General features: G+C 39.3%; 1 protein-coding gene and 1 pseudogene across 7 annotated transcripts in view; one reads left to right on the top strand and one right to left on the bottom strand.

Moving 5' to 3' along the window:
* Positions 1–404: 404 nt before the first annotated feature.
* cobll1b (cordon-bleu WH2 repeat protein-like 1b) lies at positions 405–25,711 on the bottom strand. Of its 6 annotated transcripts, none has more exons than XM_085250009.1 (16): positions 25,579–25,711; positions 23,459–23,619; positions 21,853–23,331; positions 21,538–21,618; positions 9,420–9,608; positions 7,273–7,477; positions 6,962–7,187; positions 6,765–6,809; positions 6,570–6,664; positions 6,153–6,389; positions 5,894–6,023; positions 4,272–4,482; positions 4,102–4,187; positions 2,574–3,973; positions 965–1,108; positions 405–883 (listed from the first exon to the last, which is right to left on the bottom strand). In XM_085250009.1, exons 3-15 carry the CDS (start codon positions 21,891–21,893, stop codon positions 1,001–1,003), a joined length of 3,054 nt encoding a protein of 1,017 aa, XP_085106135.1. In that variant the 5' UTR covers positions 21,894–23,331; positions 23,459–23,619; positions 25,579–25,711; the 3' UTR covers positions 405–883; positions 965–1,000. The 6 variants fall into 6 exon arrangements, with proteins under 6 accessions (XP_085106135.1, XP_085106134.1, XP_085106136.1 ...); XM_085250008.1 differs by having other exon boundaries at positions 21,853–23,211; XM_085250010.1 differs by lacking the exon at positions 21,538–21,618 and having other exon boundaries at positions 21,853–23,211.
* LOC146556856 (sodium channel protein type 2 subunit alpha-like) overlaps positions 25,480–27,707 on the top strand; it is a 56,010-nt pseudogene continuing 53,782 nt past the window's right edge. The window contains exon 1 of the transcript XR_014889007.1: positions 25,480–25,757. The product of XR_014889007.1 is annotated as a sodium channel protein type 2 subunit alpha-like (transcript). The remainder of the gene's footprint in view (positions 25,758–27,707) is intronic.

Raw genomic sequence — 27,707 nt, 5'->3', positions numbered from 1 at the left:
TATTTGTTAATTCTGAAGATCTTCTTCTTTTAAGTAAATAAGTATAATTGCTTTGTCCACAAAGCAACACTTCAAACTTATGGAGCAGGGTGATTCTTTCTGCTTTTCCTGCACCCTGTACACTAGTATGAAGAGACATAAGTTTAGAAGGGTTACCTTTATACCTCCTTAAATGGGGCTGATAATGCAAGCATTCAAGCAGGTCCCAGTATCCCAGCAAGGAATGAAACTCACTGGACTCACATGTAAGAGAAGCTACAGGTAAAGTACAAGCTGCTTTAAGTCATGAAGTGGGATCCGGTTTTACCTGTTGTGAGCGAGTGACTGTTTTCAGTCGGATCCAATTTCGCTCTGCATCATGTGTGCAGAAATCAAAGCAATGATTATAATAATAAAGGCAACCGGCTTGATAAAAGCTTTATTCATAACACTGCTTGCCAATGACAATAAGTGTACTGTACACATCAGTGTCTTTCTGCATATAGATTAAACAAAACTCTGTAATACTTAAATATAGACAGGTCTGGTCTAAACATCCAGTATTATTTAGATAATACATTTTCTTAATACACCCAATAATATTACAACTCAGGAAATCACTAATAATTTATCGAATTGTTCTTATTTATCATCTCTGAGCACTCGAGTGAAAACAAAATAAAAATAGAATCATTAAAATGTGCAGCCGGGGTTATATCGCTTAATGATATGAGAAAATAAACCAAAATTTAGCAATTGTTAATTAACAAAATATATGATTTTATGTATGCTGTTGGAAACTACTAAAGAAAAAAAAAAAAAAAAGGGGGGGGGGGGGCTTTCTTCTTCTTTGTCCTGGGATAAAGGGCTCCAGAGAAGTCAAAGCAGGCAGGACAAGTTTCTCCTGAAAGAGAAAAATATGTTTCATTCAAGTGTTGTGGAAACATTCAAGAACTTCTATTGTCAAGTGTTGGTTTCTGCTTACTGTAAATGATATGCAGTCAGAAGAATTAAGGCACTGCTATGGACCAGACTCTCCCGTTTGAACATTGTCACTATTAGATGGCGGTTCACCCTCTTCGCTCTGTAAAGTAGAGCCATTGCTATCCACCTCGCTATGTTCACAGTCCTGTAATGCACAGAAAAGAAACAAACTGCAATCACTGGATTTCACTGCTATTTCAGACAATATAAAAGAGGTAAAAGACTGCAATATCTTTTAAGGTATTTCCTTAAGATGTGGGCTACAAGTGGGATTTGTTGTAGAGAGGGGAAAAGGATCATCCCTACACAGTATAATACAAAAAAAGTCATACCAGCCATTATGTCTTTTAAGTATAGCTATATACATCGTTGAAGAAAGAAAGCACACAACACTGCACCATTAAAATGTGGACTATTTCCTGAGGGTTTGAAATTGTTACATGCTTCACTGAGTTAATTAGAATTAACCTCGATTTTTCATCTACGCACAATAGTCCTTTTTATTTACTGCCTATTGAGAAAAGTTAGATTAAAAAGGAATTCACAACTTAACTCTGTTCAGGATGCATAATCTGATTTGTGAATTACCAGCAATATATCCAAACATTTCTATCATGTGGCATGCAAAAAAACAAATAAATGTATTAAATTTATTTACTTTGTTATTTGCCTAATAAATCTTTTTTTTTTTCAATTTTAAACTAAACTTGAAAGTTTTTGACAGATTTCTAGGATGTTTTCCTATTTTTATGAAAGGCAGAAAAATAAATTTGTTAGTTACATACTGGTTAGTATTAACTGATTATGTGTGCTTTTAATGTACTGGGAGTGACAAACAAACCAAATTCTATATTTGTTGCTCAGTTATTAGAAAATTGTTGTCTTAGGCCACAGTTACAAATCACACTGATCAAAACTCAGACAGCATGCGGTTATGAAACATGCAGTCTCATCATGTCCACAACATCCCGCACAAATAATTAAGAAACCATAAAGTGGCTTGAATTGTTTAGTTATTCATTGCCAGTGGATTGCGCCACTCACTCATCCTCGTCTCGCTCACAGCTTCTCTTATCATTTCCTGAAATTAACTATTAACATACAAAATGCTACACCACAACCTTACTGATCTTTAATTTCAACAGGACAAGATAAACATTCAGTCAGGTAAAAACACGCAAATCCCTATGCTTTGCCTTTAAAGGCTTTGGGAATATAGCAGGTAATCTATATTAAAACCAAAATTGAGTTTTAAAAATGGGTCACATGAACTATATAACAGTATTCCATTATTCATCAGAGGTTATAATATTTCTGAGACTCCCCACGGGCCAAAGCGTAACAGCCTTGCACAATACCAAACCAAAAAGCCCAACAGCATTTGGAAAACAATATTGTTATAAGACGAATGTCTTGACACTCTTGTCTACATCTGTAAACCTCTTAATGGAAAACCAAGTGGATGTGTTAACCATCATAAAGGAGGCTATATGTAGTATAAACAAGCTACAAATAATAACTGTAGTCACATAAGTAGATGATAAATTTATTTTACTTTAACTTTTTACTTACATATTTTAATGTCAGTGTGAAGCACTATGAACACTAACCTTGAGTTTAGATAACTGCTTTGACTCTGTGACAGATGAGAGACTTGGAGTTGGAGAGACAGGTGGTAACACGGGTGAGAGAGGTGGCTTTGGCCGATAGGTAACAGAATGACTCCTTTTCACAGCCGAGGACACTGCCTGAGCAAAGCGGGACGGGGTGGCAGGAGAATAAGGCCTGGGTGCTGCAAAGCTTCGAAATTTTTCCAAGCTTAGCCCAGTGCTTGGCTCTCTAGCTGGCAGACTACTTTGCCTTGTCATTCTCATGAGGGGCACATTCCTGTTGACCTGTTTAGGGGTCAGCTGAATATTAGCGGCCCCTGTTGTCTCCTCGTCACACTGCGCAGGAGGAGGAAGAGGAGGGGGTGGTAAGTTTGCTCTTTCTGCACTTCCTTGAACTTCCCTCAGGCCAGAGCTAGAGTTGGCGCCAAGACTCTTCTCTGCTGCTGAAGTTACATAATACCCAGGTGTTTTTTTGTGCTGTGACAAGCGGAAAGAGGCAGGCTTAGGTTTCGTTGCAGGTGGAATTTTCATTTCCTTGACCTCTGCTGGGGACCCAGCTGGAGATGCCCCAACTGAGGATGACACCTTGTCTGTGTTACATAAACTTGTCGGTGATGACAACTGAGTAGATTCAGGTATACCTCCATTAACAGTGTGTTGATTAGTAGCAGTGTTAGGCAGTCCATCTTCCCTGTGTAAAGTAGAATGCAGCTCACTTTTTTCCTTTGAGACTTCCTGTTCCATCTGTCTTGTGCTCTCATCTGAATGAGCAGAATCAGTATTGAGTACCTGTTGTGAGGCTTCAGTAGGCGTCTCCAGTGTCAATGCAACTTCAAAATATCTCAGTTTCTCCTGAGATTTCGGAGGCACAATAGTATACGTCGTCATCCCCACCTTGGGGATGTAGTCCCTTGTAAGTTCGTTGGAAGGCTTAGGCTTTGGCTCAGAGTCTGTGGCATACATAGGTGGCACTTTTGCTGTGACAGGGGCACTTGGTGTTGAATCTTGGCGTAATGAGGTCTCCGAGGTGGGGGGTAATGCTTGCTCAAGCTCAGGAGGTCCCAGATCCTCCGTCAAAGTGGCCATATCTTTTTTCCCGGGTGATTCACAGACGGGGGCAATTGCTGGTGAGGAATCTTCGTCCGCGTTGTTTGGCGGGGGCACGGGGAGCTGTGTGAAATTTGATTGCACTTGAGCATCTTCTCCAGTGGAGCATGATGTGCTGGTGGCCACCGAATTCTCCCTGAGGCTTTCAGCGTTTGCTTGAACAGAGGCCTGTGTCTCCGCATTCAGCATTACAGGCGGTGGGAGGCTGCTAGTTGTAGTACTGCATTCGGTTTCAACACTGTGAGTTGCAGACTCCTGACAGATGGAATTTTCAACTTGAAGTGGGACACAATCTGTAGAAAAGGGAGAATTTTTCATGTGAAACAGGCATTTTGACCTTCTTTAAGAGCAGACTTGCTTAATTAAGGCAAAATGTAGAAGAAAAAAAAAAGTAGAAAACAATATTGCAGTGCAAACCCACTAGTATCTGCCAGTTCAGATGAGTCTGCGCCATCAGTTTTCCTCACAGTCTGAGTTACAGAATCATTCACTGTGCTCTGCTGTTGACTGGGAAAATAAAACAAAGAATTAAAGGTATTGCTAATGCAAACATGTCAGACTTGAGTTTCATTACTAGAGTTCATTTCGTACTTGCCATCTGAAGACAGATCAGGGGACTGATCTTCCACTGACATCATGCTCTGTATCTCAACATCTGGGGACGGGGAATGTGGCGAAACATCAGATGACGTGTTGAGGCTGTCGTCTACTCCTTGCATTTTACTAGCAGTTGCAGACATTACAGATGCAGTCATCTCCTCTTGCTCCCTTATTTCTTCCAGTCTGTGAGCAGCATCACCTGCTGGAAAGCATGATAAAATAAAAAGCAAGGTCAGTCAAAGGCCTATTCTAATACAGAAAGGACTCTAGTAGCGTATCCAACATCATATATTTATAAAACAATATTTGGCCAAAGGGATGTGTTGGCTGTAAATTACACACAATTTTTAATACAACTAATGCTATTATAAACTAAATCTGCCACAAGGAAGGTGCCAAGTTTCTAATTTAAATGGTTCTGATAAATAAACTCCACTGAACGATCCTTTACACTTCATTCTCCCTTCTCCAGTTCTTAATTTAGCGCTACGGGAAGCACTCGCACAGGGGCGCTGAGCTAAAGGAATTTCAAGGCCATTTAAACAAAGCTTACTGTTCTCACCCTCTGATCTCAGCAGCCACTGAGCCACACTAAGCTATGGAGCAGACGACCTCTCTCTGTGAAGTTAGCGCTGGGAAAGATCAAGAGCAGCCAGTGGATGAAATGATAAAATGTTTAGAAGGAGAAAGCAGTGACTGTGCATTCTGTAGCTGTGAGTTATGACTGGGGGATAAGTGACGAGTGAAGGGATTTTGGATAATAATAAAAAAAGGAGTTCTGAGACTTTTTAACGTCAAAGTAAAAGTAAAGAAAACAAAAAGAATCACAAAACTTACTTTAATAAAAGCACACCACTAGATATCACCAAAATATGGAAGCTAGAAAACAAGCTGTGATCTTCGTTCTGTCTTTAACTGAAGAATATAAGCCAACCTTTTTTTCCCTCAACGTCAAATAACAATATTTTTAGGTTTTGCTTTAAATTGATCTATATACAGGACGGGCGGAGTTTCCCCTCACAGGACAAATACAGCAAAGGTTCACTGTGTCTACACAATCGCAGGAAAGTATTTCTCAACCAAGAGAAAAAATGTTAAAGAATTCAAAACCTGCAGAGATTTGGAAAATAAGAAAAAAGCTTCCTTGTGTATTTTCAAAATATACATGCTTTGATATTTTCAAAAAGGAATTTACAGGTGTTTGAGGACAAAATACTAAATATAGTCAGGAAAACAGGGAGAATAAGCTCAAGAGCAAAAACACTAAACCACAGTAGAAGGGCAGAGATTGTGCAAGCAACACCATACTGGCACAAACTCTTGTTCACAAATGAAAAATAAGACATGCCAAAAGAGCCACTTTTAATGTGTAATTGTGCATGCTCTGAGCAGTGTATACAGAGGTTCTCGGGATGTAAAATGAAGCACTTTGCAATTAACACCACTAGGAGGCACACAAACCAAATGAACAAAAAACAAGCTTTAGCAAAATTCACTGTTGAGCCCTTCGCACACATGCCAAAATGTCACACATTTAATCCAAATCTACACTACAAAGTCACTTTTATTTATTTTTCATTATCACTCAATGTAATGTAAATAAAAGACCAAACCTTGCACATTTTCATCTGGAAAAACAGGTTCTTGAGCAACTGCACTTGGAGATGCAGGAGGAGGCGGCGCCTTGCGTTTGGTTCTCTTCAGTGAAGACTCTGCTGACGACCCACGACTCAGGCCACACACCTACATAAAAAACATTTTTATTTTAATCAGCGCTCAAAAATAAAAGACGTCGCCTTTTATCTTGTCAGTTTCGAATTTTGTCAGAGGTTTGCTCAGATATCAGACACACCATGTTAACAGTGGCCTCACCTGATCGCCGTGCAGTCGAACATTCGGTTCAGAGTAGAGCCTCTGGCGAGTCCTAGGGTCAGAGGTGCAGCTCTGAGATACGAGGATCGGAGGCTGGGGTGCACGCCTCTTCTTTGGCGCATCAGTCGAGATTGTCGGAGAGCCGAGCGGAGACGAGTTGGAGCTGGGCAAAGCCATACTGAGTGGTCGAGGCTTGCTCACGAGAACAGGAGAAGCTGGGGCACTGGCTGTCGTTGGCTTTAAAGAACAAACATCCAATCAGAACATGATAAGAAACCTGTTTCCAAACAACACAGTGAACATTAACTAATAGCAAACCAAAGTAAACAAACCTCCCTCTAAAGATTTCAATGTACTTTGTGATACAGCAACATCCCAATTAGTAAAATTAAGATACTTTTTCTAAGTCACATTTACCTGGTCAGATTTTTTCTTGCTTTTTCTGAACACGCCAAAGAGGCCTTTATTTTCCTTTTCTTTTTGAGTTTTATCTTTGCCCGGTGTGACTGTTCCTGAGAAACAAAGAACAACCCCCAAAAAACATGCTGTTGTAAAAACAGAGAGACATGTGATGACTCTGTTGGTGGCGATCGTGTGGTGAAACTGAAATACCTGCATAACTCGGTGAGTCTGGACACACAGGCGTAGCAGGTTGTGCTGTCGAGTCAAAAAGCATGAGGTTTAGTGCAGAACGTGAAACACACAACAATGACACACAACAAGCAAGCTGGAGAGGTAGAGCAAGAAACACATGGGATAGCCAATATGCAAAACCAGTGAGTTTGGCCTTTTACTATAGTAGCACTCACCTTGTGTGTCTCTTGCATAAACCTCCCGTATTGCATAATCATTAAGAGAATTGGACAAGTTTAAAGGGGTCCTTGATTGGACATCTTTCAACAGGATTGTTGTCTCTACGTCAAATTCACATTTCTCACAGATTGCTGGTAATAGTTCAGCAAGGGGGACTCGAGGATTTACTCGCAATATAGTTTTCTGGGTCTTTTTGTAGTTTATCACCATCCGAACAGTTGCCTGGAGAACACAGAAGGAGACAGGTTGATAATCTGTTGTGGTGTTTACTGTGTGTGAGACTATAACGTTCAATGTATTCATGTACCTCGGGCATCTGAGGACCTGTCTTCTTATTTTTATCCTCCCCTTTAGGTTTAAGTATGATCTTCTCTGCATCTAAAGTTCCTATGAGAGCACTGGGTTTGAGCTTGATGTTGTTCTTGTTGGAAGTAATCAGCTCTAAAGTGTGACTTGAGGGGTTCAAGCGATACTTTGCACAGAGTGTCACCAGAAGATCCATTAGGGGTTCGCTGAAAGATACACAGAAATAAATATGTATGATTAGTTCAACATAAGGAAAAGGAGACATATCATAAAGAAGCAAATGAAAGTTCATTTGAAAAAATGTGACATAAAGTCTCAAAAAAAAGTAATGAAAACTATTTTTAAATCAATTTTTTTTCCACTGTAAGTCCTTTAAATTGCTTTAAAAAAAAATATCAGAAAAAAACATTTAAATCCCTTATTGAAAAGGTTACTAAAATTTGAAGATGATCATCTAATAATCTGTTTACCACGGCAGATTCAAATCATCCATGTAAAAAAATAAACAAACAAACAACAAAACTTATGTCACGCAGTGACAGAACTGATTAAAAAGCTGCAAGAAACAGTGCAATGGAGAAATACAGGGATTTAAGTCAGCAACAGCCATGCAACATTGTAGCTTTACTGACACTGTCAATATTGTCACAATGTAACAATGTACCTTGAAAATAACCTCTGTTGTGTAGCAACTCTAAAGAGGCTTAGACACAGGAAAAAAAGGTCAATTTAATCTGATCACACTGGATTAGTTTCGGTCATTTCTCAACACACAGTGCGAAGTGCAAAAGATAACTCTGAAAGAATATTTATAAACTGTGTGCATTGTGAGAAAGATAGTGATAGCTTAAGTAAACGCTTGACTAAAAGTTTGACACACATGTGATTACAATCATGCAAGTCAGACTTAAGAGTCTGAATTTAGGTGTATTTAAATGCTGCATGGTGCTATTCAATACCAACTCATCCAGGACCACAAAACTACGCTTTTGAGGGAAAAAATATTACATTAAAGCAAAAAATTAATGAGGAAACACTGCATCTTAATTTAACTGGACAAAACCGGATCCTTTATATTTACATGAAGATTGTGTTTCTTTCTCGCAACCAAACTTTCAGTCACAGAGCTCACTTTTTAAAATAGTCAATGACGATTTGAATTTCCAATTTTTAGGAAAGGGTTAACACTCACTGAAGGATGTAAAAACCTTAAAAATATCATCATTTAATCATTTTACAAAATAGCCTTTTTTTGGTAAGTGGATTTGTATATTGCTTTTCTACTCTGACTGAGTACTTTTGTAATGTAGTACTTCTATTAACCGATTCAAAACATACAAAAAAACCACATTGTACAGTGTAATATTTTATGTCACATTTAACCATCTCACACACACACACACACACACACACACACACACACACACTGAGCTATTTAAGGGTCAGTCTCTTGCACAAGGACACTTTATAAACTGAAGGTGCCTGGGATCAAACCACCAGCCTTCAGTTTAGAAAACCTCACATACTTCCTGAGCTACAGCCTCACCAGAGAGTGCATTTCACTCTCTGTAATATGTATTCCTTTGATTTCTATTTGGTAGGCATTTGCACTCTTTTGACTTCATGGGTTTGGATCTCAAGGCAATACCTATTGAGTCAGTTTTTTATTGGGTTCTAGAAATTTGCAAGTTACAGCTTGCAATGCTGCCGTTTGTTTCTAATTAGATGATGTCATCTTGTTCCATGTATCTGCACAAAATCTCATCTCATTTTATTAGCTCAGCACGCATACGGCACATCATTTCGCAATTTTAATTGAATCTTTTTTACGAATTTCTCACATAATTGCCTACAGGCATTAGTAAACCACGCAGTATGCAAAAAAACAACACTCCAGTATATTGAGTTAATCCAGACTGATGTCTGAATAAAAATAAAGAGACACAAACATGCCGTCTAAAAACCACAACCTGCAGCTATCCCACCTGTTTGACTCATAGACTTCATGCACTGACTTAGTTTACATCAGTGTCACGATTTAGTGCTTAATGTTTTGAGTATTAACACACACCACGTGGAAGCAAATAACAAAAATCATCCTTTACACGCACACTAAGTATATACAGATATAGATAAAGTGATCTGTACCTTCCATGAACTATGGCCGTTGTTTCCACTCCACCAGGCAGAACCACGGTCAGAGAGAGTTCTTTATCAATAAGGTTCTCCTTCTGGTCCATCTTTAAATAAGGGTTTCCTGGGTACCGCTGGGAGAAACCTGGGGACTCCAGCCTCTTTAATCCAGGCGGGGATGGTGCTTTGCTTTTGGTCGACACCCTGAAGTTGGACAAGAAACAGTAAATTATTTTCAGGATGGCTTCATTATTCATAAAAAGTCTGGCTTCTGCTCTGACAAAGCCAGACAAATGAACATTTTAGAGTTTACTGGGGTTGCTTTCCCTACTTGTGTGTGCATTATAAGAAATGTCATTAAATGGTTTCTGGGACTTCAGACAATATTCTGATTGAAAATCAAAATGCACTAGACAGAATGAAAGAAATCTTTCTTCCTCAGGTTTTCACTAAGCAATGAGGGTAATACATGAAAGAGATCAAGTTCACTTTGCAAACAAGTCACAAGACAACCAAGTGAACAGCTTTACTCATTGAGCCTGAAGAAATGGCTCTGAATGGACAGACATGTGAGAGACTGATAAAAAGATCCAAGCTACAGAGCTCAATTTCAGTCACAGAAACCGTGCAAGGGAAAATGTAGTTTTATAGTGAAGTGCTGTTCCGTGTGTACAAGACTGTGCATTAGTGTACAGCACTTGGTACAGTTAGAAAATTTCTCTCCAATGTGTGCAAATATGACAAACACAATTTGAGTGTTTGTCAAGGCTCAACATTCCTGAAAACTATGTAAATAAAGTGTGGTAGAGAGCAGTAGCAGTTATCTGAGCTTTACAGGCTGATCTGGCTGCCACACATGCACACACCCACACACACCTTTTATTCAAAGACTTTCTGTCAGCTGGCCATCTGTTAGACATATTTAAAACATCTGTGACAAGTAGAATTTCAAATAATGACACCGTTTCCACAAAGCTTTTGACTATAAATTAAAATGTTTTGATTTGTCATTATAAGGTTTAAAGATTAACTGTTACACATTTTGTTTTGTATTGCCTTTTGTCTGAAGAGAAAAAAAAAAAAAAACAAACAGCGGATGCTGTCATAAGAAAGTCGAATAAACGGCACATCTAATCAGTGAGTCAGTCAAGATTCGCTAACTTTAGAAACTTACAGGTGTCATTTTTTTTATTCAGTTGGCGTAAGCGTAGATTAACACAAAGTTCTGCAGACCAAGCGCTGTGAATTACAGCCTGCAAAGTCTTACGTGGGGGCACGTCTTATTCAAACAAAGGAATCCAAGCAATGCAAGGTCACTTGCTCCACTCAGCCGAGTCTACCAAAGGACTATTAGTATCGCTCTGGGGGTGGATGTCCTTAAACACTATGACATTTATATACACCACAAACACACACATTTATTAAAAAAAATAAATAAATAAATAAAAATACAAGAGTAATGATACTCTTCAGACACTATAAATCATAAAGTAACATATAGGACTTTACTTATACTAAGTTGTATATTATGAAGTGCAGAATCTTTAGAATGACATTTTAAAAAGAATACATTGAAAATGAAACATGCTAGTAAACAGTGCTGCAAACATATGCTACATGACTATGATTATGAGCCTACTGTTCTAAGACTGGGAAGCTGGAAAAATGCATCTGCAGCCAGGGGCTAAGAAAACTAATTTTTAATATAGTAGATACCAAGACCTCCAGGACTGATGACTGAAAATATTCAAAGTTTACAGAATCCTGCGTATGCCTGCTATGTAGTGTTGCTCAAATTCTCCAGTTATCAAAATTGCCACAATGCACTGTAAAAAGAAATCAGAAAGTGATGGTTACTGACAACATGGCTGATAGGATTTGCTTGCCTTCAAGCCTTCCAGGCAGGAAGATTCCTTTTCTTTTATATTATTCTTGGTTTTCAGCTGCAGTTGTGTTAGGTTTAGGAAAAGATCATGATTTGGGTTGAAACACACCCTTTAAACAATGTTTATCACCCCCCAGAGAGCCTGCCTGGCATGAAAGCCTTCAAGGCAAACTTCTCCCATGTGCAAAAACCCTACCATCACAGTGAGTGCTTTTGAAAACTGACAACACATTGCATGCTTTACTAGTGAATACTGCGCAGCATTTACAGCATTATTGTTTAATAGTTCCAAAAGCATACACTTGACAGGATGTATTACCTTTAAAACTGAAAGGAACAAATAAATTCTGAGTGAACAAAACAAGAAGGTCAACTGCAAACCTCACTCAAACCAACATCCATAATGTAATCCATTAGTTTGTGTGCAAAGTCCTTTTCTGACCTCTTGGAATTGCTAACCAGTTTCAAACTTGTAATTGACATCAAATACATTATTAAAATATAACCTTGAGATAATGCCAATCAAAGTCGTTATTTAGTCTTAGCATTGCTGTCAATGTACAGCGTGTATTATGAGGGGAAAAAAAAAAAAAAAAAAGCTCCCTTGTGCATCATCACTAAACAGCTATTTTATGTCCTGTTAGATATCTCCACCACCGCTTTGCCTCTTAAATCTTCAGCTGATTCAGTTACTGTAACAGTTTGTACCTATATCAGACTCATTAAAACTTTGTCCATTAGAAAGTTGTGCACATATAGACTTTACATTAAGGCCAAACTTGTACTTAAGAGAATAACATAACAGTAAATCCTCTCAAATATAGTTTTAGAGCAGGGGTGGGCAACTCCAGGCCTCGAGGGCCGGTGTACTACAGGTTTTAGATGTGTCCTTGAACCAACACAGCTGATTTAAATGGCTAAATGACCTCCTCAACATTTCCTGAAGTTCTTCAGAGGACTGGTAATGAACTAATCATGTGATTCAGGTGTGCTGACCAAGCGTGATATCTAAAACCTGCAGGACACCGGCCCTCGAGGACTGGAGTTGCCCACCAGTGTTTTAGAGTCTTGAAATAAACATGTGATCTGCACTTCAACCAGACTTGAATACCATCGTCTAACTTGCTTTCACAATACACATCTGAAAATGTTAACATCTAAGTAGGCGAAGGGCCTTTTTAACAACACAGTGAAAGAGTTTGGCGATGCTGTGACATGAAGTTCTCTTGCTGTCCTGACTTTGCCTGTATTTCCACAACACACATTTAACTGCACTGAATTACATTGATGTCATAATGTTCACCAAATAAAATCTGGAAAAACCTGTTCCAGTGACTATGCAGCCTTTTAAAATCCATAGACCAGAGCACAGAAAGAAATCTTAAGTAAGAACCAAATTAGATTGACTTTTTTACACTTTTAGACCTCTTCTACTTTGAGAAAAGAAAAAGAAGGGTTTACTAAATTAAGTGTTTGACCTTTGACCAAAATTCCTATTAGAAAACAACAATGCATCAGTCTTATATTAGAATGAGTCAATTAAAAGCTACAATGTCTTCAAATGTTTTAATCACTGACTGTTTGGATTTTAACCAGACAAATCAATACAGTTCAAAGTTCAGAGGTGTAGTCTGCTGATTTCAAAGCTTTGTGTCGACACCATTTTTCTAAACACGCTTATCCTCCCCATCTTTGTGTGTTTGGTCACATTAGAATTGTGATTTTGTTGTGAGTAAATCTCCGATAATTGTACAAATTTGCCACGCACACCAGTTCCTCTGCATGTTTCTAAACTGACAGGTACATGCGTCGCAGTGGAGGCAAGCTGTCGCTTCTGCAGCACCTGGAGCAAAAGCATTTGTCACACTCCTTTTGCATGAATATTGCCATCTTTACTTTGGGTTTTGCAGGACGAAGAGCAGTAATGAACAGTGTTAGATGAAAAATAATAAGCAGGCTACAAAGATGGTCCCGGATCACCACGTATAACTCAGGAAATCCCTACAAATGACAATAGAAATTCTAGACAGACATTCACGCTGTTCTCTGCTCTGTGTACAAAGTGCTGATTCCATTAGTTGGGGTTACTCATTTGGCAAAACATTTGGAGGATAATCTAAACCTTTTTTAGATACCCTGTAAATGAACCCAATAGCAAGATAACTAGTTTTACTCATATGCTTTGTTCAGTGGAAAAAATGCATCATGTGATATTTGACTGAATGCGCCAAACAGAAGCAATTAATAAACCCCTATGGAAAAATACACAACAGCTTTGCATCGGTTCCAGAGTCAGCTCGGTTTATACAGCTGTGTCATCAGTGATCTTTATCATCACATATTAGGTAGGTGACAAACCCAAGACACACAAGCTGGTTGGTTTGTGCCATCCCAGCCTGTGTTGATGAGTGGCTGAATGAGACGGAGACATGTTGAAGCTTGACTGTGCTGTTTCATTTACAGGTTTCTCTGGGAGGTCCAGCACTCAAAAACAAGCCCATTTAGCATCTGAGAACAAGCCTAATGGACATGATCACAGACTACCAGGAAATAATAGAAACCTGTTGCTGCTGTGCCATGTCTTCTACTTTATCATAAGATAGTCTTGTAAACTTTAACAGCAAAAGCAAATGAACTGGAACATTCACTATGATGCCTTGCCTTCTTTCTCGATATAATGGCAACAAATTTGCAAACTGGAATGTGTGCAACATTAAAACAGATAAAGACAGACACGTGGCAAATTAAAATAAATAACAACACAAACTATCTTAATGAGGTGTAGGCCACCATCTGCCACTAATAACACAAACTAATTCTTCCTTGGCTTTGACTCTGAGTTTCTTGATCTCCACTGACAGGATATTCTGTCATTTGGTGTTGTGATGACGGTGTTGGTGAAGAAGAAGTTGAAAATCTCCCTATTGTTCAACTAGGTTTTTATCTGGGGATTTGGAGAGTCATAGCACATGATTCACTCATACTCATCAAATTATTCAGTGCCTGCCCGAGGGATGGACACGCACTCATCTTAGAAGAAATCACTCCCATTTGGCAGTCTTTCAATTATAATACAAAAAGGTAATCACTCAAAACTCCTTTTTTACTGACTTACAGTACAATACAGTCTTCAAGCATGATAAAGTCATCAAAACCCCTCAAAGGTTTCCAGTTCTATATGTCAATAACAGACATAAAAAGTTACGGTTAGAGGTCTTTTCGCCATGTTTCACACAAGATATCTGGTGCTAGATCACAGGAAAGATGCATAAATTTATATCTCCTTGATCAGATTTGGGAAAACAATAAAGAGAGATGTAGGCATAGAATAAAATCTTAATTAAATCTGTCATGCAAGTGCTTCTACAAATTGTTCTGCATGTCATATATGGAAAATATTTTTTAAAAGACAGACATCAGATAAGAAAGATCGTGTATATAGACACTTAGCTGTGCTTTACAATAAACAGCCAAACATGAAAAACATAATCTGACCATCAGCAGGAGCAAACCAAAGGATACCCAGATTCCCCACATAACATACATGCTAGGCCACACTTTTACCAGGAAAAAAAAAATGTAATTGCATATGTATATTTGTTTTCTACTAAAGTCAGTTAAATGGAAGAAGGATCAAATAGGACTAACTCTGAAGAAACTAAACCAAGAATAATCTAAAACACAAACACAAAAACATATAATGATAATGAAAATAATAATAAAAGACTACTGTGCTGTACTAGCAGCTGCTGGGTAGCTGGATGGCCCCTTAGGGAATGATGGGTTCATGCACGAGGAAGCAAACAGTTTCTCTTTTTTTTTTTCTTCTTTTTCATAGAAGCCCTTTGGTCACACTATCAGACAACACCCTGATTATTTTAAGAAGCAAGAGCAACAATTCAATGCTCCAATGACCAAAACACCCCAGATCTCAACCAGCAGTAGCTTACTAGCAGTCAAAAGTACAGGCTCAAACATGCCACAATGGAGGAAGTCCCACACACCCTCAACTTCAAGTCAGAACACACATACTGCTAATAGAATGCAAAAACAGTGAGTACACAAAAGCCTTTCAGGGTCCTCTCCAACGCCCTAAGAACACTTAAGTAGCAGCAGTGTTACGGTGTACAGATAATCACACAGACGGAGCAATGAGAAGCAGAAATTAGAAGAGCAGGTGAGAGACCTGCTTTTCCTCTCAGTGTGCCAGCAGTTCATTCCAGGCTCTTACCTCTTCACCTAAAGTTGTTCCCGCTCAAATAACTTCCATTCTGCTGTGTGTCTCCCATGAGTAGTCAGACAGACTAAAATCTAACAGTATAGCTTTAAAGGGCCCACCTTAAAGCCACGCCCAAAGCTGTGACATCAGAAATCTGCCTCCTGTACCCAAATCCTATCAGCCCTCTTGCTGTGCCTCTGAGAGTTTTAGCACTCTCCCAGTGGCCATGAGCAGAAAGGTAAGCAGCTTTGCCTCCCTGGGCAGAATCCGTGGGCGGAGCCAATGGACAGTCTACTGGCACACGCTGCAGCATGTGTGCTCACAGTGCACTTGGTAAATATGCTGAATTGTCATGTGTTTTAATCATGAATGATCTACTCATGATGGCAATGATGCAATTATGGCAGTAAACAAACGAGAGAAGTCAAAGGGATTGCATGCTAATTTATTTTATCTTCTCACTGGGGCTTAAACCCATCCTGGAAATTTTCCTGCTCACTAACTTCCTCAGGTGGTGCTGCTGTGTTTACTTTTCATTAAGACATTGCCAACTCTTCAAAACCACACCTTACTTCTGCAGAACTGACTCACTCCCAAACCATGTTAGACGAGTTGACAGTTACGCAAAACAATAATGATAGTGCTACTTGATAATCAAAGGTATGAAAATAACATGTACTTTGTAACAGCATGTAGTTCCTCTTCATAAAACCGAGAAGCCCGGGATTTGGATTGCGTTGAAGCATTAAGTTCTGAAGTTTCACCTAATTTTCCTCACTTCAAGAAGAAAACTCTGAACACACACTAAGTATACAACACTAGAACTAACAATATTCTAAAATAAATAGAGATTTCCTGTGTTAATTTGCTCCAAACACTGTGACCGACTTGAAACTCTTTATTTTTAATTTTTTTTGCTTTATTTAGGAAACTGTACACTGTCTGGTACGGAATACATTTGATTTTCTATTGTGAAATGAGTGCTTATTGCCAGTGCTTTATCAGCAGGTCTACACTTTCACTTTAGAATGTGCAATCCACTCTACAAACACCACCACCAAATACCATCGAATGATAAGGAGGATAAAAGATGAATGGAGATGTTGGTATGTAGCAGACTGGAAGGACAGAGTTAGGGAGTTAGCAAAAAGATTAGTTGCTGCATCTGAGAATCTCAATCTAATTACATCATCAATCCATCAATACTCCTACACTTACATAACCCATATACAGTCACACAAGTGATTCTCTTTAAACCCTAACCTATTATGACAAACTTGTCCCATTTTCAAGATTTCCCACCCTCATTTCTGCCTTCTTTACTCTATGTTTTGTCTCCCAGTCACTCAAGGACAGCCTAATAGATGTTGGGGCTCCCCCACAGTCAAGCTGTCTGTTGACTGCCACTAAAATATTTCATTACTAGAGAAGGCAAACACAGTGGGCCACCTCTGCAGATGGCGGCTAGGTGACCTAGCCACCACATTCAGTGTCCTCGCCGTGAAGGAAAAATCCCTCCTTAGTGGGGTGGCAGCTCCCCCATGCTGGATTTTCAGCCAATTTGTTAAAGACGGTCTGATTTATTCCTGCGCACTGCAATCCTAATATAGCCAACCCCCATCTGTTACCTGCAATTTGTGACTTTGAGCTTCACCTTCCTGCACCACCCCATTTTTCAGCCCACATTAAACAGAATCCCTTATCTTCATCCGCTTCATCTCCCCTATTCCCCCTTCACAGAGAAATCATGACAACTGCATTCACCCATTCAAAAGACCACACCTACACTTACCTCCTTGCTCAAAATATATTTTTATCACTTGTATAACAATTTTTTTATCGCAAAAAAAGTTATAGAGGCGCATAGCTGGAGAGACGGCGGTTCCCGAAGAAAGACAAAACACAGGGCCAGAGCCGCAGCTGGTAATTTGGTAAGAGGTCACTCACTGTAAACACAAGCTTTTTAAGGAGGGTCTGGAAAGGCCATTACTTCCCAAGCAACGTGGGATGGAAAGAAATTAGGAGGAAAAAGAGCACATGGACCCTATGAGAACTCGCCACCTCCTATGTGTATCGTTTATTACTGCAAGCAAAACAAAAACTTGTTCCCACAGCGCTTTTTTATATCACCTGATCTAACTCAAATTCTCCAGTGTCATTAACATAAATTTGCAAACTTCTAAAAATATCTAAAGACCGATCTTGTGACATTATTAGCATTTTGCTGTAGTGTATAATATCCGCTTGTCACAATCTGCCTTAGGCAGTTTGCATGTTCACCCTGTGCCTAATGCTACTGCAGAGCCAGAGTAAGCTTGCGGGTCAGTTAGATAATGACATCTGGGTCCATTCAGTGCGATTTCTCGACATAATTCCAGCGGTGAACTGGACCTGCTATGGTACATTACCCTCACTTTATCACTAAGCAGCTCAAATATTTTCACACCAAACATTGCACCATAACAAAGCCACGGCTATGTAAAGAAAAATATGTGTGCCAACCATAAAAGAAAGAACGCAGAGCTTTTTTTTCAGGCTGTCTGTGTTTAAATGAATATATTTCAATTTAATAAATCTGTCAGAAAGGTGAACATGAAAGAAGTCGACTGGGCTGCCAGGAATTCTTTTCAAGATACACATAATAGCCCCACTCTGGAAACTGCACAGAAAAGATAAGGCCCAGTAATTATTACTTCAGTCTCTGTAGATTTCACTAAACACAGATTTATTATTTTTGTTTTTTAAAGGGACACTTTAAATAAAGTTACTTAGCGAGAGAGCAAACATCCCCCTCGAGTCATAATTTCAGCTATCACACGGTGTCCTCTTTTCTGAAACAATGCAGCGTTGTTTTCAGTGGGGGGATCTTTCAAAAGCACGGCATGCATTTGATTTTTTGCTGATCACATTAACTGAGACTCTTTACAGCATGGAGTAATACACTATGTCTAACTGCAGTTTTTACAAAACCATGCCACAAAAAGCACCACAGCTGGAACAGCCACACTGCCTGGATCCACACTCCAAAGTATTTCAACTTCCTGCTCAGTTTCAGTGTGAATGCCCTCGCTGAAACTGCTTACGTGCCTGTTTGTGTCACCCTGCGGTTCATTAAGTTGCTACACTGTATGTTAGCAGATGATAAGGCTCACAAGAATATCAATTCATTAGCAGTCTGACAACTAGTAAAATTCAACATAGGAACTGTGTAGTGCTTCAACGCGCATATGCATGACAAACATACTGTATGCACAGTGATAGTGCCCTCTAGAGAAATATATCATGGTGTACAACTTCATATTACACCTGCCTTTTATTGTCCTGATGCCAGTTTAAGCTTGTCACTGGGAGAATGTCTTGTTAAACAGATCTGCAGTAAACTTAACTCACGCCTGTTGTGATTTGCTGGCCTTTTTCTATATCTCATCTAAACAACACAAACACTGATAATGAAGGTCATGCAAATGAAGGGAAATTGTTCTTTGTGACATAAAATGTCTGAATGTTGTTGGAGATATGTAAAAGTTTCTATTGAGGCCACACAAAGGCCTGATTCATGCGAGGTCACCCTGAATGTTACACAGGCTGAGAGTGGGAGGCATCCAACTGTTATGCCCTGGAAAAGTGCATAACAGAAACAAAGAGGGGCTACATGCAGGCAAGATCTGTGCACTAAACTCACTTAAACAGGTTGGTGTGAACCTCAGCGTTTTAAAACTAGAAAAATATTTGGGTTGTTTTTTTTTTTAAAGAGAAGAAGAAAAAATTTGAACTAATATTCTTGTCTGTTTATTAAGAAGTTTTGCTGGTATTTACGGTCAGTGCGTTGGATTCAGTCTGGTAACAAAGACGAGCCATTCTTCCCCATTTTCTGGATGATAGCCATTTTGACTGGTTTAGCCTCTTCAGTCTGAAAGCATCCATGAGATAAAACACCCAGTATTCAAACACACACTAACTCATTACCCGTAACAGCTTGTCGTTTTCTCATTTTCCTCTTGCTTCATTGCATCTAGTGGGTGGACATCTTTAAATCACACCCTTTGCCTTGCCGTTTGAGCACACAGAATCTGAGTGGGACTTCTGATGGCACCATGCTGTAGGCCAAATTATAGATTTTTCTAAAAGACGACAGACTTGTTGTCTCTAGGTATAATTTCAACAAAGAAAGGGGAAAGACTCTAGCCTATTTGAGGCCCTGTGTTTTCTGTACCTTTACTTTGGTCACTGTGTTTCAAATTCCACATGCCTGCATTCTTCAAGGGTCTCAGTTTGATCTGTCAGTCTTGTCATAGTTTTCATCTGTAACTCGTGTGAGCAGCTGTGCCCTATGACTGCCTGCACGTCAGGGAAACAGCTGTGGCGATTCCCAATACCTTAACTAATTCCACATTTTACCCCCGAGGGAAGCCAGCCATGTGAGATCATGGTTTAAGGTGTGTCCAATTAGTGGGGCCAGCTCCAAGCAGTCCACTGCTGGAGTAGGTAGGAATTAAAAAGCCTTCTTACTGGACATAATAGTGATGATTACAGTTAGAAATGGTTTTCAAAACTGTGTTACTGAAATGCTAAAAGAAGACACTAAGAACTGAAGGAGGAAAGAAACAATACCCATTGTCAAAATAACATATGTGTATGTGCTAGCAACATCTCTGCTTGAAAACAAATGACACATAGGTTTTGAGGTCAGTGCAGTCACACATAAATCTTCATGTATGACTGCGTTTCAAAAAGCAAGAAGCAGTGGGTTAAGTCACCCCAATTCTAATAAGCCAGAAATAAGACAGGGAACACATGTCTTCATCTACACCCCAGCAGCTTATGGAGGAGTGTGGTTTACTTTTCCAAATAATACTCAAACCACAGAGAGATTTAGGTAGTCTGCTACTCCCCGTTGCCAGGGAGTGTGGCTGTGCTCTCAGATGACACAATACTTATGAAATATGAATAAAAGTCAGACTGAAAGAGCTGTGTTTTTTTTTGCTTTTTTTCAGTGAACTATAATGTGCCGGAATGCTATTTTAACAAATGAGGAAATCACAGTATGCAGGGCAGGACTGGAAACTTTGTATAGCTATCGTGGAAGACTGAATTGGAAACTGTCATATGCTCAAATTCTCCATCTCACCTCTAATTTCAATCTGAAAATCTCGGCAGATCGCCTCTGAATGCCAAAAGAGTGAGGAGCGGCTATAAAAAAAAGCTCTGGAAACTCACTCTACCCTTTTAATGATTCCAACCACTGGAATACAAGCAGCTGACATCATCTCCAAGGCTATGAACCAAAAGCTGATGGGAAATTCCATCCTGTCATATATGCACAGCATTTTTTAACTGCAATTCAAACGTAACAAATCAGTGTTTGCATTACAGAATATCAGTTTCAACCCCAACACACACACACAGGAAAAAAAAAAAAAAAAAAACCCACAAAAAAAAATGCCTCCAGGCTCATCACAGAGACAGGGGGCAGAAGGTTTTGCCTGCAAAATAGTTCCCATGACCTCTGCATATGGTCAAGGCAATTTCTCAGTAAAACTCAGAGAGCAGGAAATGAAGAGAGTTCAAAGGTTGAAACATCTACAACAACTGACTCTGCTAAGATGTACTGAGTGATAGGAATGTTAGCTGAAAGTTTCTTATGCAGATGCATTAATTTACTGGTTGTTAAAAAACAGCTGGCCATGAGCAGCCAGTTGTTGTCAGAACCCCATTTGCTAGCGTTAGGTGGAAGGGTATCACTGTGATATTATATTTCTCCACAATGGGAAAACTGATACACAATTCCATGTCATTATTTCAGTCTTTCCTACTTCTGTTTTCTTTATTCATTATTTTTATTATTATTATTAGTTTTTTTTGCAGATCAGCACCACGGAGATTGTTCAGTTAAAAAAAACAAAAAAACAATAAAACATGATTAATGGGCATAACACTTCTGCTGGAACACGTTAGATCCTAATGATTTCTGTGTTGGCTGACAGATAAAAGTTATTACAGCTGGCAATCCAAATGACTGCTCTACATACCTCAAATCAGAGCTCCGTGGATGAGACTGGGATCCATGATCATCCATTACTAAATTCATTGGTTTGACAAACTCTCCCGGACTAGTCAAACACAAACAAAAAGCACAATTCATTTTTAGTGGGAGCAAGCATACTAAACGTTGTACCAGTTTGTCAAACCTGCTGCTTTCAAGTGATGCAATCGGGCAAATACTGAAATATGGGCGAATCCCACATGAGGTCATCAAATTATCATTCGCATCCAGTCGTTTTCCTCCTTTCTTTGTATACAGAAAATGGCATTATGATTTAAACTGATTACTAATCACGCCTTACCATGAATGCAGCTGGTTTTCTAAGCAGCTTCCAACTTCCATCGGTGTTCCAAAAAAAAAAAAAAAAAAAAAAAAAAAAAAAAAAAGTTAACCTTAGTTGTGGAGTCCTACTGTCTCGATAAGAGATCCATGACCCCGTTTTGCAGTGCGGTCGTTCATTTTTCTGCGGACCATCCTAGAGTAGTTTATCCTCCTCCGTCCCTCCCTATGAACCACATGCAGTCATATATGTGTGTCTATTGACACACTGCACAACTCTGCCAACTTTTCTGTGTACATGACGCTGCATCGCAACACTGAAGCGCAAAAACGGGGCGTTTCTCTCATTTGCTCCCTATTACTAATGTGGCTTTCAGAATATAACGGCAGCGCATTCAACTTACAACTTGGCATGAACACGTGAAAAAACAACCCAGCACGACCATCCCGTAATAAAATCCACAAGCGTAGCCCGTCAAAAGACTCAAGAAGCCTAGTTGTTTTTTTACTTCCTTTTAATAAACGCTTTATTTGTCTGCAGCGACATCATGAGGGTAAATGTGGAAGCCAACAATCCCCCATCCATGCATATAATAAAGTTAAAAGTTCCAGTCTGTTAAGTCTTAAAAATAAATAAATACATAAACACTGTAAAGCGTATCTTGGAAAATATATGGCGTGTTCAGTTTCTGAAAGATCTTGACTGCAAATAACATTAAATCACACCTGAAAAATAAATGAGAGTATTGTATTTAAATCTATGCATTTTCCAGGGCTCCTAAAAACAAACAAACAAAACAAAACAATATTTCATAGACGTTGCTTGTCTTCCTTTCTCCAGTCTTCCTGGAGCATTTGGGTGCAAAGTGTCTAAAACCTTTAGAATATCACTCCCCAGCATATGTAATCATTTAAATATTATTTTTTTCTGACTGATGAAGCATGGAGCTTCATCTGGAGCTTCATCAGTAGAAGCTCCATGCACACAAACTCAACAAAAAACATTACACATAATGCAAATGTCCATCAAGAATCAAGAATCCAGGATTCTTGATATACACTTAGAAAAGAGATCACAGGGCACTGCATCCATTAAACACACGAATAACAAACAACAGCACTAAAAAAGCCCATGTTGTTAGGAATGAAAGCAACAAGAGAAATAACAAAATAGAAAAAGATATACCACGCATTAATTATTTATGTCTTACTGATCGACCTACTTGATACCCACAGTAATTCCCACCATGATAATTTCTAGCATCTCTGTCCTTATTAGCTACTTGAGAAGATTCCCGTAACCACTTCAGTACAGTACTCCCTCCGGCACGCTGGGGCAGACACAGTCTCTTTCTCTCTCTCAGGATTTTCCAACAGGAATCTGTGCCAGAAGAAGCGTGAAGCATCATAATCGGACAGAAAGGCTTATTTTAAATCATTTTTAAAAGAAAAAGAAAAAAAGTTCTGCTTTTTCAAGTAATTTTCGAAGTGAAGTCTGCACCTGTTGAGGATGGAAAACTAATGGTGAGTTGAAATCACAGTGACTTTTTGTCCAAAAAAACAAACAAAAAAAAAAAAAAACAACTTTCCAAGCAGTCTCCTGTAGTTAGACTCATAGAAGAACTCACCTGCTTCTTCAGATATTAGTGGGGCTGGCTCAGTGTCAGGAGTGCATGGGGAGATGAGAGTGGGACAGCTAAGCCTGAGCCAGTCTGTTTGGCCTGACAGCAGGTCAAGTGATTTATTTTACAGCTGTACAAAGGGTCTGCTTGCACCAATTACATCATGGCTAAAATAAAACAAACACATTATTTTTGTTAGAAATGAAGTAAGTTTCTTTTTGCTCTCTCTCCTTTTGCTGTCTTCCTAAAAGTCTTTCTCCTTCTGTAGTTTAAACCAAAAGATTACATAATCTGTCTGTACAGTAAACATTCCTTATATCAGCTTTTATGACAGTAACAGCTTTGGAAGGCCTGGGGGATGGAGGGGAGATGCTGAGAAGTCAGTGTTACATTTAAGAGACCCTTTCTTGGTATTTTAATCTAAATTTATTGTTCATATGTGCACATGATTTTTCAACCTTGGCAGTGCAGCAGTCTTCATAGCTACATACACATTATCGATATCAGTTTTTATGACAGTAAACGCATCGGAAGCTCTGTATAGAAAAACACGATGGGCAACAACTAGAGTGCAGATTGTGGTTCACAATATATTACAAAAGCAAATGGGCATGGCAGCATTTACTCATTTCATCTTAGATGACTTCCTGTTTGCCTCACTGTTCATGCCATTATTAGATTGTTGTCAGTTAGAGATGGGAGTGTCCTATTTGGTCTTATCCACACTGTATTGCAGTCTGGCAGTTTTTTCGTGAAAGCATTTAACATTTAAGCTGGAAGAATATATTATTTGAATGTAATGAAATTATATGAATCACTAACCTCATTGTAGTCATCTCCAGGTGTGCAGTATAATAGGTGAGGGTTGACCAAAACTAAATATTTAGAAGTTAAATTCTCATTCTGTGTGACAGTTTGTACAGTGTGAACTCTCATCCCCCAAACCACTGCCCTGTTGCACAAATATTTGCATATTTTATTTCTTTGCTTTGATGCATTGTTTAGCAAATGTGTTAAACGATGTAAACATGAGCCAACAGATCTGCAATACAAACATCTTTAGGGGAAGTGTCTGAATCAGGGGCGTAATTTCCAGGGAGGTTATGATCTCCCCAATAAAATTATGAATTATCTTGTATAAATAGGCTGTTAATTTTCTTTACTCATTTCAGTTATTACCAGCAAAATAGTTGCATGTTTAAGCATCTGGGAATTTACCCAGATTTATTTAGACAGAGATTTTGACCCCCTGCCCCCCCCAAATGTTCAGCACAAAGTTACGCCGATGGTTTGAAAAGTTTAACCCACACAGCCCCCAATTTTAAACCAAATCACTGATAACAAATCGATATTAGCAATATAGGACTAATACTTTATCCTACAAGTTTAGTATGTAGCCCAACTAAATAAAAATTTTAAGAAAAAGAGTAGATATTCTTCAAACATGCACTATGAAAAAAACCCGAATCAATATCTTAACTGGGGCAGCACGGTGGTTAGCACTGTTGCCGCACAGCAAGAAGGTGCTGAGTCAAGTTAGGTCTCCCCTGCATAATTGGTTTTCCCTGTGTCAGTTGCACGTACCGGGCTGTTGAAATCATGGACAAAGAGTATCCCACATTCTTGATTTTTAGTTCACAAACACTTGTTGTAATGACTAACTACTCCTGACATTTTCCTGACAATAGACTGAATGCAAAAACATTGGATAAACCTATTTTTCTGAATAGAAATTTATAATAAACTCTGAGTCAAATGGGTAATATTACATTCACAATACTTTCATTTTAATTTTCACTTAATGTCATTCATAATATATTTTAAAGATGTCTACAATATTTGTAATATAGAAGATATAAAATGATTCCATGAAAAGTACAATACCTTACAGTGTATACAAGTATGACTAGGTCATTGAATCAGTGTCTGTTGTGAGTCTCAAGTAAGTTGCCTGCAATGATATTTAAGGTCCAGCAGGTGTCAGTATGGAGCAAAACTGTGTCGACACAGTTTGGGGAATGTGCTGAAACGCTTCACGAGGCCTCATCTACCCATCACTAGGAAACAGTTGTCAAGGTCCACCCTACTATATGCCACATTATGATAAACGCAAGAGTCCTACTTACCACTCTCTAAAGGGCTAAACTGAGAAGCTTTCCTGAAGAGATCTACAGTGCTTAGCTTCCTAATGCTCTCAGCCACCTTAGATGCCTCCTTCTGGTAGTGAAGCGCAGCTGTTTCTTATAAGCCCGCTAATTGTCAACTGGGAAGGTGTGGATGTTAGTGGTGCATTCCTGGACATCAGGTGAGATCCTACCCCAGAATCTACTTCACTACAAATTCATCTCATGTAAACAATAACGTGGCGCACAGCTTGACGTGAAAGGCACATACCTTTGACATTGCCTGACACACACATAAATGCAAAAAAGGAGTTTTGAAAAAATCTCCGTTTTCGGTGATTCGAAACGCCATTTAGGTGTGGACGAAACAGCTGCGTTTTCAAAAATACCCGTGTAGGTGTGGACGTAGTGTAAAAGAGTTAGTCGTTTATTTTCTTACTACCTGTCATTTATTGCAGATTACTTGTATTAGCTTAATTGTTTACTAAATGTTTGAGGTGTGAAATAAACCACTATGGAGAAAAATATGGATGTGTGTGGTTGGAGGATGTGTGTGTGCGTGCGTGCGCGCGGGGGGTGGGCTCGATCATTTTTCTTGTAAAACAAAGGGGGGCCTAGCAAAAAAAGTTTGGGAACCTCTGGGTTAATTGGTTAATCCAAATTGCCCATAGGTGTGAATGGTTGTATGTCCCTGTGTGTTGGCCCTGCGACAGACTGGCGACCTGTCCAGAGTGTACCCTGCCTCTTGCCCTATGACAGCTGGGATAGGCTCCAGCATCCCCCGCGACCGTGAAAAGGATAAGCGGAAGTGAATGGATGGAATATCTGAACTGTCACGTCTATTTTATTTACAGCCCATAGCCTATGGAATCATGGAAACCTTGAAACGAAACTGAAAAAAAATATTGTAACTGAAATAAATGTATTGAAAAATCTTGTATCGAAACCAAAAAAAATTGATAGTGAAAAACAATTAATTGAAACTGTTTTCGCTTACAATTTTTTTTTCGGTTTCAATCCATTTTTCAGTGTCACTCTGCTGGCACTGTTTTGGCGTCCGGGTGCGCGCTGGGGGGGATTCCGGCCCGCATGTATTTGCATACATTATAGAGGCCACTAGTGCTGACCAAGCTGCCATCTTTCTCTCTTCCCGTCTTTCAATGCCTGCTTCAATTTCAGCTTGACCCTCCAAACCGCAAGTAAGTAATAATTTTTTTGTCATCTTTCCTTGCTGTCCCACTGGACTGGACATTAGTTTAGTTTTTTTTTAGCTAGGTATGGTGAAGTTGTGGTAAAATGCTGGTATTAGCCTATTCATCGTAGCAAGCTACCCTGAAGCTAATATTTGCTAAATTTAGGGACACCCGTGTCTCTTTAGGAGTTGGAGGCCGGTGTTGAATGGCCCAAGATCTCATCAACAGGCAGTGTTGGATGCACGTATTTAAAATACAAAATATGAGTAAATGTATCCGTTACAGTTACTGTTCAATAGGTGATATTGAGAATACAGTTAGTTTGTTGAAATAAATGGATTACATGGCGGTATTTTCCTGTTTCATATGTTAGGCTATGGTCTCTCTATTTTTGGTAATTCCACGCTGGTGGAAACCCAAACAAAACTCGCAATAAGAGCCTCTAAAAATTATTATACACAATGATTTAATATGAAGGCAATAGCAGAGTGTTACAGGCATCGCCCTAAACAATGTAGCCTCATGGGCAGTGTAGTCCGTGCTGCAGGTAGAATGGACTGCCATACCCGTTATGTGTCTGTGAGCGAGGGAGGGAGAAAAAGGAAAAGTACGAGCTGTTACGGAGCAGAAACGGGAGCTGGAAGCATGTAAATATAATAATAGCCACTGCAGCCAAAAAGAGTGTCTGACGAGCCCAGCTGTAAGTAAGCTGTTAAGACTCGACTGTACATCGTGTTCGTGTTTTGGTCCGAAACAATAAGCAGCCTTTCAACGCCTCTCTCTGTCTCTCGCTAGCAAACTTGACCCAGACAACAAAGTAAAGCTAGTTTTCAGCTAGGAGCCCGACACGGACCCGACATATTAGCCAGAGGTCCCTTTACTACGGTTCGGAGCCGCGGACCTGTTTTATATATGCGCTGAATAGTTTTCTACACGAGA

The sequence above is a fragment of the Mchenga conophoros genome, linkage group LG16 (assembly GCF_057382185.1).
Source record: "Mchenga conophoros isolate Kocher_MC1m ecotype Shallow Benthic linkage group LG16, M_conophoros_male_GT1.1, whole genome shotgun sequence".
NCBI classification, from domain to species: Eukaryota; Metazoa; Chordata; class Actinopteri; order Cichliformes; family Cichlidae; genus Mchenga; species Mchenga conophoros.
The sequence above is the reverse complement of the archived record's forward strand: the minus strand, read 5'-3'. Positions and strand labels throughout refer to the sequence as shown.